Consider the following 12,337-nt stretch of genomic DNA (forward strand, 5'->3'; position numbering starts at 1 on the left):
CCCAAATCTCTTTCTTGGTCAGTCATCGCTGGCTCAGATCGCGTCACCTTATACTTGAAGTTGGGATTTTTTTGCCCCAATGTGCATCACTTTACCCGTGCTTACACTGAACAGCTGAGGGATTTTATTATATTCAGCGGCATACAAGTGCCACAAATAAATAAAGGGCGTATGCCATTTGGATGCCCGTTCTCCCAGGCTGGAGAGCTCCTTTCGGAGCTCTTCGCAGTCCCTTTGTGTTCTAACCACCCTAAATCATCTGGGGTCATCAGCAGACGCGGCCACCGCGCCGCTCGCCGGGCGCTGAGTGGAAAATGTCTCCGACTGATGGGGGGGGGGGCGCACCGCCTGTCAGTCACCGCGGAAAGGGCCTGAAGGGTGCCGTCTCTCTGAGGTGCCCGATGCCGCTCAAGCCGCCGCCTCAGTAAATGCCAGGGAGTTCAGATGGGCTTCCTCGCGGGCAAGGATCCGTGGAGGAGGCTGAACCCGCAGCAGCAGCAGGGCCGGCGGCTGCTCTCGTGCAAGGGCGCGGGCCGGGGGCGGCAGCTGCTGGCCGGCGGGGGCGGGGGCTGGCAGGACACTCCGGCCACCTCCCCGCCTGGCCCGGCCCTTCTCGGGCCGGCCGCTGCGTGCGCCACGGCGGCCTGGCTCTCTCGTGCCCCGACAGAGGCCATGGAGGCGGTGCGCGTCGGCGGGCAGGAGCCAGGAGCGGGCGCCGCCGGGGCAGCAGGATCGGGCCCCGCCGCCCCCGCGGACGAGGAGGAGATCGATCTGTCCCTGGGTACGTGGTGCTCCCCGCCCCCGCTCTCGCTCTCGGGGCGGGGGGCTCGCCCTGCGCCCCAGCGCGGTGGGGGCGCAACGGCACGGGGCAGCGCCGACCTTCTGGCCGCAGGGCCGGGCGGGGTGGCAAGAGCCGAACCCCCCCTTCCCCGTACACACGCATATACCTTCCGTATTGGAATCGGCGTAACTTGGGGGCGGGGGGGGAAGAGATGTGGCGACGGGGGTCGCGCGTCTGGCGCAGAAAGGGCCTCCCGGCTGGGCAAGTTTGGGCGAAGTTTGCAAACACCTAGCAGCATTCTTCTGTAGCCCCCCGAAGGTACGCCGGCCCAGTTTCTCCCCTCCCACCAGTCGGGGCGACACCCACTGGATCCAGGTGCCCCTCCCCCCCCCGGCCTTGTCTAACCCAAGGGGAGTGTCCTTCCCCCCATCACCCCCAACGCACAGTTGCCTTCTGTTTGCCCCCCTTCCGCATCTATTCTCCCTCCCTTTTACACCTCTCTTTTGTCCTTCTCAATTCTCCCCCCCCCTCCGTCGTTGGTCTCTCTCCTATTCCCACCCACCCCCACTGCCCCAGCACCCCGAAAGTGGGCTTTCCATCAAACCAGGAGGCTGTGTGTGAAGGCAGAAGCATCACCGGAGAGACAGATGATTTGGTGGGACAGAGCAGCCTTGCTCCAGCAGGGCCCTCCAGATGTGTTAGACTACAACTCCCAGCATGGACCGCATCCCCCAGGATGCTGGGAGTTGTAGTCCAGCCTATCTGGAGGGCGCCAGGTTGGGGATGGCTGAACAAGAACAAGGTGGGGGTTGAACCAGAACCAAAACTCCAGGTGGGGAGGCCCCTGTGTCTGATGCCATCTCCTTCTCCCTGTGCCCAAACTCAGACCCCACAACTGAGCGAGAGCTTCATCCATATGGTCTCTCTCCAAAAATAGAGTCCTCTCCAAGGCTGGCTTGATGCGATGCCTGGTCTATTTATGGAGCTGACTGGAGATGCAAATCATTTCCTTGGCACGAGATATGTTATGCACATAAGCACCACACTCTTGTATTAAGTCAGCAGGCTGGAAATACCCACATCCTGGTGCATTACTATAAAAGACAAAAATCTCCCCATTCTCTGTGGGCCACAGAGCTCATTTATTTGCCTCGATAAATGCCCCTCTGACAATTCGAATGTTGAATATCTGCTCTCTGATATTCAGTGTCAGCATTTGGCACCCAGTGCTATTTGATCGGACTTATTTAATAACCAATATCCAGTACATAATATTTCCCTTTTGGACTTTTGGTATTGTATATCTGATATAAATATTTAAAACCAGCCTCCCACTTCCACTTGACTTTTTCCCTGCGGTGAAACATTTGTCGGTTCTTTCAGCCTTCCTCCTAAGACTTGCTTTCTAGAGCCATCCTTTTAGTTCTTCTCTGGATACTTTCAAACTTGTCACTGCTTGTCTTGAACTGTGGTGTCCAGACCTCAACTCAGTACTCTGAGGTGTGTAATATGGTGCAGAGAAAGGAGGCAGGGAGAAGTTTTTTGCCCCCTCTCAGAAGGCATAGTCACCCAGCGAAGCTGAGTGGTGGGAGATTCAGGACAGACAAAAGGATGTCCTTCTTCACACAGCCCAGAGTTAAACGATGTAGTAATGGCCATCAATTTGGATGGCTTTAAAAGGGGATTAGACAAATTGCCCCGCCTGGTACCCTCTGGTGACCTCATGACAGCCAGGAGGGAAGTTGCCCTGAGGGAGACAGTGCCCATTATTGGCTTAAGAAATGGGGACCCTGGTAAGAGGAGGGTCTTTTTCTGAAGCTGGGGGTGGGCTGCCTGACACATCTTCATCATTTCCTCTTTTTTTGCTAGTTTGATGTAAAAAAGGAAGCTCATTGTTAGGTCTCTTAATATGAACTGTTGAATGAATGGCTTTCTGTATAGTGCTGGCATTATTGGTACTGGGTATTGTTAAATGGCCTGTTAGTATGTCTTATGCTCATTTAAACTTTTGATGTGTTTTAGATGAACTGTAATTGCTGAATGTTATGATGTAATGAATTATAATGATGATGATTGAATTTGAAATAAACAGTCTATTCTGTGAACCGCTTTGAGCACGAATGTATTTGTGGAAAAAACACAGTATACAAGCAGAATGATATATGACTGATTTAGATGATATCATAAAGCGTAACAAGAAAGGACAGACAAACCCAAAGAGGAGCAGATGGAGGCAGCAGCTCAAGAGCAGGAATCTACCCTACAGCAATGGAAGACCTAGATTCCGGAGCTGGGTACCACGAAATCTGCAAGGTATGTGTGAAGCACCAGCAGGAAGTAGGAGATTGGGGGTAGAAAGAGCAGTGGTGTGGAGGAGTCAGGGCTCTCAGGGATGCAGTGCCAGCACTTTTTTATTCGCGGGGGTGCTGACGTCTTCTGCCACCCCCCTCAGAATTCCCTGTTAGCTCTGAGCTTAGCTGCAATCCTCACAGTTACTGAGGTGGGGGGATGAATTTTCCCAACAACAATATATTGTTCCCTGTTGTAATGGAAAGTGGCTTGCAGTAGCTTGGTCTTGCATGGGCAATTAAGACCCCTTTGCTTAGCAAAAGACCTGGAGATGAAAACTCCTAGAAGTGGTTTGTTGATATGGATTCATCCAGCTAACCGAATTTTGGAGCTGTCATGGTGAGCACCTCCACTTCAGAATTCGCCATTGTACCACTGTGAAGGAATCCAGGAAAGGATGGTTGTGGCTGTGGTTGTTTGCACTGTTGATATGCGGAGATATCAGCCTGTGTTTCAGCTTCACCCAAACACCCGTTGCGTGGGGCACCCACAGGAGTTCTCGGCCACTCCCCAAAGATAAGCAGCCCTTGTGAAGCTGCTCTCTGTTGAGTCAGTCCATTGGGCCATCTTGCCCAGCACTGCCTACCTCCCCTGACCTGTCCAAGGTCTCCGGCAGAGACCGGTCTTCCCCAGCTGGACTACTTCAGACCCTTTTTAATTGGAGATGGCAGCAATTGAACTTTGGGCCTTCTCTCTCCAAAGCAGGTGCTCTACCACTGAGCTATAGACCCTTTTCTTAAGTGGTCACATTTATTTATTTATTTATTTATTATATTTATATCCCTCTGTCTGGGGAATGCTGGGAGTTGTAGGACTTTTTTCGTCTAAACATGCATAGGATTCTGCCCTTAAACTATTACATTACTTTTTGGAGCTTCAGAACACAGTTATGTGTGCCTCTCTTCCCAGTTTTCTTCATGCCAAGGATCCCTTTAATTTACTCTGAGGTCATCCCCACCCTCACCACAGTTACTTCACCAATTTGATGCCATCTCAGGACCTTTCAGTATTTATCTGGACTGGTTAGATGGGTCCCATCACTCCAGACTACAGGAAATAAAATGCCAGAGAGATTCCCTTTTTAAAAGGGCTGGAGGTTGCCTTTGTTTTCTTCATTCATCAGTCAGCATCTTGAAAACTCTGTACAGACCATAACAAAATGGTTAAATTGAATTTACTGCAGGAGTGTGTGTTTTTTTAAATGCAGGGTTCTTACATAATGGCTGAATATTAAATGAAAAGCCAATCAATAATGAATTGGGCAGGTGGGGATAAATGTAAATGGCGATAAAAGAAAGATGGAGACAAAGGAAATATTCAGTGAGGTATCACAGTGATGTCACTTCAGATCTATAGCACAGCTACTGCAAGTGGGAACAATAATGCATCCATAAACTGAAGCACAGAACAAGGAAAGAGATCACAACAAAGACCCTGTTCTCCAATGAATGGCCCTTCCACAAATTAGCAGAACAATTTATCAAGCTGCAGATTGGTAGAGATTAGGGAGAAAAATTATCTGCAGAGGGGAAAGGCTCTTGAACTGAGGGTGATTGCTCATGCAACGATTTCTGTTCAGATACAGTAACGTGTAAATCATCAGCACTGATCCCAGAACCCCAGATATGGGATATAAGCAGCAGAGATGATAAACATGGGGAAAACCCCGTGCACTCAGCCCTGGGCTCTTTGTTCAAAGGGCTGAGGAGATACAAATGTGTGATGAGTAATAAGTATGCATCCTAAAATGCTATTGGCTGATATGAATAGTATTTTATTTATTTATTGCATTTCTAATCCACCCAATAACTAATGTTCTCTGGGCGGATTACAAACAGCTAAAAAATTTAAAATGTCACAAAACAGTTAAAAATATAAAATAGAATACAGATGTTTAAAAGAGTAAAGCATAATATAATGCAAAAAATAAACAGCATAGAAATAAGTAAAACGGCCGTAACAACCTAGAACTAGGTCTCTAAAATGCCTAGGAGAAAAGCAAGGTCTTTGCCTGGTGCTGAAAAGATAACAATGGTTATCTCTGTGGTTTTAACTTTTGTGAACCACCCAGAAAGCTCCGGCTATTGGATGGTATAGAAATAAATAAACCATGTAGGTGCCAGGCAAATGTCTTTGGGGAGTTTATTCCATAAGCTGACATCTGAGGATCTGTTTTCCATGCAATGGATTAGAATCTAAATTACATGTTTCTTTAGGACCCAACAGGTTTAGAAGAGGGTTTAGGAAGCAGCAGTATTACAGGAAGCCTTTTTGGAATGGCGCGAATGGCCCTGGGCAGAGATCAGCCATCAGACCGAATGGCACGAGCCCACTAAATCGGCCAGCGTCAGCCCTGCAGGTAGGACCACAGTAACATCCCACCATCCCACTTTGCTTCCTGTTGGAGAAGCCAATATGGAGGCAATAGCAGAGGGCAACTGAGTGAGCTGTGGTTAATTCCTAGGGCAAGCAGGACGAATCCAGCCTGATCAGGAACAGCAGCAATGGGCTGACAGCTGACACTCAGCAGGGGCTGCCAACAAGGGTCCAGCGGGTCAGAATGGCAGGAGCTTCACCGCCAGCCCAAAGGTGAAAAAAAGCATGATGCATCCATCATCTCTGGATTTCAGTTTTTGTTTTCACATGTGAACTGCAGGTGTATTCAATGTGGATTTGAGAGGTGTGTGTGGGGGGGTGAATTTCATGTTGGGGTGTGTGTGTGTGTGAGAAAGAGAGAGAGACAGAGACAGAGACAGAGAGGCAGGGAGACTTTGCATGACAAAATTTCAGGGTTTTCCCTCCAAATTCTAAGAAGTCTGATCATTTGCAAACACAAATGATAAGCATTGAACATTTCTCACTTCAGATTGCAAATTCAACTACACTTTGTGCTTATGTGGAACACTGGCTATATTAATGTTGGGTCCTTTTCTTCCTCCCAGTAACAGGCCTTTCCAACTGAACCGAAGACCATCTTTCTTCCAGAGGCAATCCAGATTCAACTTTAGCAGACAAGTCAGTTCTTTGCCTACCTTCATGCTGTCAATAGATTTTTGATCAGATGGAGAAATTACTGTCTTTGCCCTCTGGTTTCAGTTGGCCTTGAAATCCAGATAAAAGGAAGTATATCTTCACATAGCATATAATCTACAGAATTCATTTCTATAAGATTTAGTGATGGCCACCAATTTGGATGGCTTTAAAAGGGGGCTAGACAAATTCACGGAGGAGAAGGCTATCAATGGCTACTAGTCCTGATGGCTATATGCTACCTCCAGTATCAGAGGCAGAGTGCCTATGTACACCAGTTGCTGGGGAACATGGGCGGGAGGGTGCTGTTGCGCTCATGTTCTGCTTGTGGGTTTTCCATGGGCAGCTGGTTGGCCACTATGTGAACAGAATGCTGGATTAGATGGACCTTGGTCTGATCCAGCACACCTCTTCTTATGTTCTTAACCATGTTTTATATTTATATAGCACTTTCCCTAGCTGCTCCCAGCAGTTCACATACATTATCTTTGTAATCCTCACAACAGGTAGACCATTATTATTATTATTAGACCAATTTTAGAGATGAGGAGTTGAGACACAGGGCTTTTCTACACCAGGCAAAAATCCCACAATGTTACTGGGGCTTCTGCTTCCAGATTCCTCACAGGATTAGATGGGGTCCTTTCCACGTGGCTTTTTCCTTCTTCTTTTCCTCTGCAAGGTCTATATGTTTCATCATAAAGCTACTAGATGGTGCTGTTGTATTATTTGCAATAATCCGCCTTGACGTCAGCACATATAACCTGGTAAATTGCAGGAGGAGCAAAAATGCTGGACTTCCAATGTCACGGAAAACAGCGCGAGAAACCTTGCAAAGAGCTGGAGGTGCCCTGGAGGAGGATGACATTGTGTATAGGACCCGCAAACGTCCGTGAGTGACCAGTCACAAGCACACAATAAATACCTTGTGTAGAAACTGCCAAAGTGGCTTGCCTGAGGCTGCCCATTGAGTTCATGACAGATGCTGTGAACATACAGGTATATGATTTTCATTGCTGGATCAGACAAAAGGTCCATCTAGTCCAGTGTTTATTTAGCAGTGGCCAGGCAGGTGCCCCTGGGAAGCTGACAAACATAGCCATCACCTGCAAATCTAAGGTAGACTGTCTTGGGACATGGAGATTCTATTAACAGCTATTATGGCCAAGACTCATTGAGAGATAAATAAATATATTTGAATTTGTCTAATTCATGAATTTTCCATGAATTTGTCTAGTGCATCAGCTGTGGGAATTCCTGAGTCAGTCTGATCTGACAACAGTTATCCATGCCAGAGCATCCAGAAGCTTCATACGGTGCAAAATGCAGCAGCTAGGCTATTAACCAGTGCATAGAATTGTGATCACATCACCTCGATACTGAAGGATCTGAATTGTTTTCTGGGCTCAGTTCAAGATGTTGGTTTTAACCTTTAAAGCTCTAAATGGCTCAGGACCTGGATATCTGAGGGACTACATATCTGAGGGACTACATATCTCAGTATGAACCTGCACAATTATAAGACCAGCAGGAGAAGCCCTTTTGAAGACACCCTCGCATGCAGAGGCCCGCTTGTCAGGCATGCAGCAGAGGGCTTTCTCCTGTGTTGTTCCCAGTTACACATTCCCTTTGGAGATGCAACTGGTCCCCAGTCTCTCTGCATTCAGGGTCAAAACACATCTTTTTAATTTGGCTTTTAAAATTGTTATTGTTTTTCAGATTTTTTTTTTATGCTTTACTATGTTTTCATTTGTTTGTGAGTTGTGTTTTCAGAATTTTTTGTAAACCGCCTTGATTGGTTTTTCCAGAAAGGCAGTATAGAAATGTTTCAAATAAATAAATAACAAATACAATAATCCTTTTTAGAGCCATTTAAGCTAAGTGGCTCTAGAAAACCTTGAGCCATACTATGCAACTCAGGTCTTCTCTCTCCAGGCTTCGGGCACCCACAAATGTTGCTTGTTAAGTTTTTTCTGAGGATCAACTTTTATGCCTGTTATTCCCTTCTTCTAACAGATAATTGAGTCAAACACAGAGGGGAAGCCATCAAGGATGAGAAGGTAAATGGGACGGAATCCCCCACCCTTTTATTTTTACCAAAGGAACAAATTTGCTGTCTTAGCAACAATAATACCAAATTTGTTTTGTTTTGCTCTCCTGGCAGGTGGCAGCCCCAGCCTGCTTCCGAAGCGGTCCTGACCGTTTCTGTGTCCAACCCCCAAGCAAGCCAAATGAACATGTAAGTGGCCTTGTATATAACAACAACCATTTTTGTTTTGGCACCTCTCTTTTATTTGTGTATTTGGATTTCATGACTAGCTGTGAGTCCTCCTGTCCTCTGGGATCTGCAGGAGAGCATCCCCACTTGACACAAGGACGATAGGTGATCGTACACAAAACTATTTGGACAATGCTCAGGTTAGGGCGTCGGGGAGTCTCCAGGGGGAGATGCTGGAAATACCTGTCTGTTTTGATGCTGTTGTCCCTTCTCTGCATAGAATCAAGGGTCTCCAACCTGTTTGGGTCAGTGGGTACATTTGGAATTTTGAGAGAATGTCATGGGTGCTCTCACAAAATGGCTGCTATGGTGGGCATAACCAGTCACAGAGCACCCATTTCCCAGAAGCCAAACTGGTAAAAGAAGAGTAACTTGTCCAAGAACCTAAGTACAAAGCGGAGGTGGGGTGTCAGCTCCCAAACACAAAACTACTCTTTTGAACCCCCAAAGGATGGCCCTAGAGGGCAGCACTTTCCTTGCAGCATGCCAGCCTTCCAGTTAATTTTTTTTTTTTAAGGTAAGGAATAACATAAAAATCAGGAGAGGCAGGGAATGTGGTGGGTGCCGAGGGAAGAGCCCATGGGCACGTTGGTGCCCCCTGTGCCACACTGGAGGCTCCGGGTGCAGATGAACTATGAAGCCCAGGTTAGCAGGTGAAAGGGGGAAGGAGAGAAAGAGAAGGTATGAACGGAGGTGGGCTTTTAAAATCCCAGAATAATCAGCACATGTGCCGGCAAGCCTTTCTACGCCCCTGTATCCTTCACATTGTTGCTACTTGACGTGGTTAGGTCCAGTGGAGGCTGGTGGCTCTGTCAGTGGGGTGGTGAATCTGCTCCGGGTTTCAGTCAGAACCAGCTAGAACTCTAAAGGAGCTATCCAAATGCAAACCTTGGAGAGCTCCTTTAGAGTCCTGACTGGTTCTGACTGAAACCCGGAGCAGATTCACCACCCCACTGATGTTGGAGCCACCAGCCTGCATTGGTTAGGTCTCTAGACAAAAGCCCACCTTTTCCAATTTGCGGGGGCAGGACGCTGCTTCTGTACTCAGAGCATAGACTTCAAGTTCTTAGCCGTCACAGGAGCACATTTCCTCGCCTTCTCATGCTGCTGCTGGATCTGTTTGTGGCTCCTTTAAAAACAAAAATGGTACAAAAATTTTTCTATTGCCTCCATTTTGGTCGGTGCTTAGAAAGTGTCAGACTCACAACTGATGCAGGGAGTTGTTGGTGATGCAGTTCATCCATTTCTCAAGAGGGAGGATCTGGGATAGTGAGTGAACTCTTTTTTTCTTTCCTTGTCAAGTGAAAACAAGGCATCCTCACATTTGGCATGTGTTCCACAGGCCCGGAGCCAAGCGCCCCTTCCTGAGAGGAAGAGGCACCCCTGCAAAGATGATCCGTCACCAGCCCAGAGGAGTGCCGCTGAGGTTCAATTTCCGCGCCATGGCAAACCAGGTAGAGAACATTCCAAAATGCCAAGAACAAATGGAAGCCATTCACATGTCAAGATGCTAGTCCTCAATGGAGTTGTGCACGCGTGTGAATCAAAACTGAGTCGAGATGCTGTCAGGGGTTGTCAGGCTCTGGCCCAGAGATCAGCATCAGGGGCTCAGCAATGCTTGGCTCAAAGGAGGGGCGAGCAGGAGAAGCCTCCAGATTCTTTTCCAGCTGAGATTAAAATCCAGGGCAGAGGAGACTTCCTGGTTTATCTGTACTTTGCTTGTAGGAAAACAGCTGCTGGGAGCCAAACACCCACCATCGGCAGGGGGCATCTTGACCCAAGGTTTCCCTACAAGGAATGGGCTTTTGTCCTCCCCGACTCCAGCAGCAGGGCTTTTTTTCCCGGACGCAAAGCCGCCGCCATGCCAAGGGTGCCAACCTGCAGCCTTAGGGCCACAGGTGGCCCTCGGCCTAATTTCTGAAGCCGTCTGCAAGAGATCCGTTCAGATCTCCACCAAGAGTGATCTCTCGCTTCCCAGGCAGCCCACTTGACAGGGAGGAAGAAAGAGAGAGCGAAGAGAGAGAGAGAGAGAAGAGAAGAGAAGAGAAGAGAAGAGAAGAGAAGAGAAGAGAAGAGAAGAGGGGGGGGCTCTCGCTTTTGGCTCTAGGCTGGCCCGCATGGAGCCCCCATCAGATTGCCCTCAACAGAAAAAAAGCTTGCCCGCCCCTGCCATATGCAAACGTATGGAAAGGAGCCTCTCCACAGATTTGTTTAGAAGCTGCTTCAAAGGCTGCGCTGGTGGAAAATTAGTGAACGTGGATTGGTTCAGAAAATCTCGGCTGAGTGCCAAGCCAAGCCAAGGGGAACTTGGGGGGTGGGGGAACTGGCAATTCTAAGCCTGAGGTCTCAAGGTCCAGACTGTGGGTGTCCTTCCCCATGACATCAGTGCAGTGCAGTCATTCCCACCCTGGCAGTATTTTAGGGGCCCATGTTGCACCACTGCAGTGTGCAGGGTGGTGTCGGAATGTCTGAATGTGACAGGGACATAAGAAGGGCCCTGGTGGGGCAGACCAAGGCATCTGTTTCTACAGTGGCCAACCAGCTGCGTGTGGGAAGCCCCCAGCTAGGACATGAGTGCCTCAGCACCTGCCCAGCATTGTTCTCTGGCGTGCTGCCTCCAACCTCGCCTTGTCTTGTGTGAGAAATTCTGTCCCTCCAGAGCTGTGTGTGAGTTTAAGTGGAGCGCTGACATGAACTCGCAGGAGCAGTGCAATCCTATGTGTGTTTCCTCAGAAGTAAGTCCCACTGTGCTCAGAAGGGCTTACTCCCAGGTAAGTGTGCCAAAAATCCTTTATGTTTTTCCTCCTTAGACTAGCTTGACACTGAATGAGCGGTTCTCCGGGCTGAGGAACAAACGTCAGTTTACAGCACTGCAAAACACGGCCCGGATGGTCACTCTGCCCTGACGCTGCCCACTTGATGGAATCCAGCCAGCTCTGCACTGGAGCCAGTCCCTGAGCCCCACTGATTTTATGGCACTGCCTGTGAGCTGGCTTGGCATCACCTAGGCAAAGAGTGGCACAGCCACCTAACCCAGCACCGAGGAGACGTCAGTCTGTCCACGCCTTGGGCACAAATGTGGCTGTGGTCTGACTATTCTTCCAGGCCTGTCCGCTGGGGACTTCCTGCTGATTCAACCTCCAGGAAGGCCTTGTGCTTTGATGTATGGCGTTTGATCTATGGCACACCAGTTTTGTCCCTAGTCTTGCCATGACGTTATCTGGAAGCTGCATGGCAAGGAAGATCCCGCCCCCCACCCCCCAGTGCACTCGTAGAACAACTCTTTGTCCTGAGACACACACAGAAGCATGAGCATCAACATGTCCCAGGTGCCTTTGCGGTGCCACGCTCCTCACCGAGAAGGCCGCGCAGCATTGGTGGGAAGGAGGGAGAGGGCACTGCTGCCGAATGCCATGGTGGGACTACTGAGTTTGGGATTCCTGCCCCCACCCCTTTTTTGCCTGGAAAGCACTGTTACAGAATTGTTTTGAGGATTTGATTGTGACAAGCAGTAGCACACTGAATAAAACCATTTTCAGAAGCTGAAATATCCAGTCAGTTCTTCGTATCAGAAACAGATACAGAGGCTCAAGTTGACAAAGCACAACTACAGCAAGGAGATGGATTTCAGCGGTGGGGCACTGTGAGGAAGGAGGCCGTGGCTCAGAGGCAGAGCCCCTGCTTGGCATGCAGCAGGTCCCAGGTTCAAACCCAACAGCATCTCCAGAGAGGGCTGGAAAGACTCCTGCCTGAAACCCTGGAGAGCCGCTGCTGCCAGTCAGTGCCGACAATACTGGGCTAGATGGACCCAGGGTCTGACTCAGTGTAAGGCAGCTTCCGGGGCTCCTATGATGGATCTTCTCCAGGAGAACTCAGTTTGGTCATTCTTGAGTGGCAGG

At 48.8% G+C, this 12,337-nt stretch overlaps 1 protein-coding gene across 2 annotated transcripts; it reads left to right on the forward strand.

The window, feature by feature from the left end:
• Nucleotides 1–608: 608 nt before the first annotated feature.
• Nucleotides 609–11,983, forward strand: LOC146338342 (UAP56-interacting factor-like). Of its 2 annotated transcripts, none has more exons than XM_084813301.1 (9): nucleotides 609–781; nucleotides 2,957–3,094; nucleotides 5,347–5,489; nucleotides 5,595–5,719; nucleotides 6,073–6,145; nucleotides 8,177–8,220; nucleotides 8,325–8,399; nucleotides 9,781–9,892; nucleotides 11,249–11,983. In XM_084813301.1, exons 1-9 carry the CDS (start codon nucleotides 673–675, stop codon nucleotides 11,342–11,344), a joined length of 915 nt encoding a protein of 304 aa, XP_084669427.1. In that variant the 5' UTR covers nucleotides 609–672; the 3' UTR covers nucleotides 11,345–11,983. The 2 variants fall into 2 exon arrangements, with proteins under 2 accessions (XP_084669427.1, XP_084669428.1); XM_084813302.1 differs by having other exon boundaries at nucleotides 6,079–6,145.
• The last annotated feature ends 354 nt before the right edge of the window (nucleotides 11,984–12,337 follow it).

The sequence above is a fragment of the Heloderma suspectum genome, chromosome 9 (assembly GCF_057233095.1).
Source record: "Heloderma suspectum isolate Gila_16-S chromosome 9, 16-S_ref, whole genome shotgun sequence".
Classification (NCBI taxonomy): Eukaryota; Metazoa; Chordata; class Lepidosauria; order Squamata; family Helodermatidae; genus Heloderma; species Heloderma suspectum.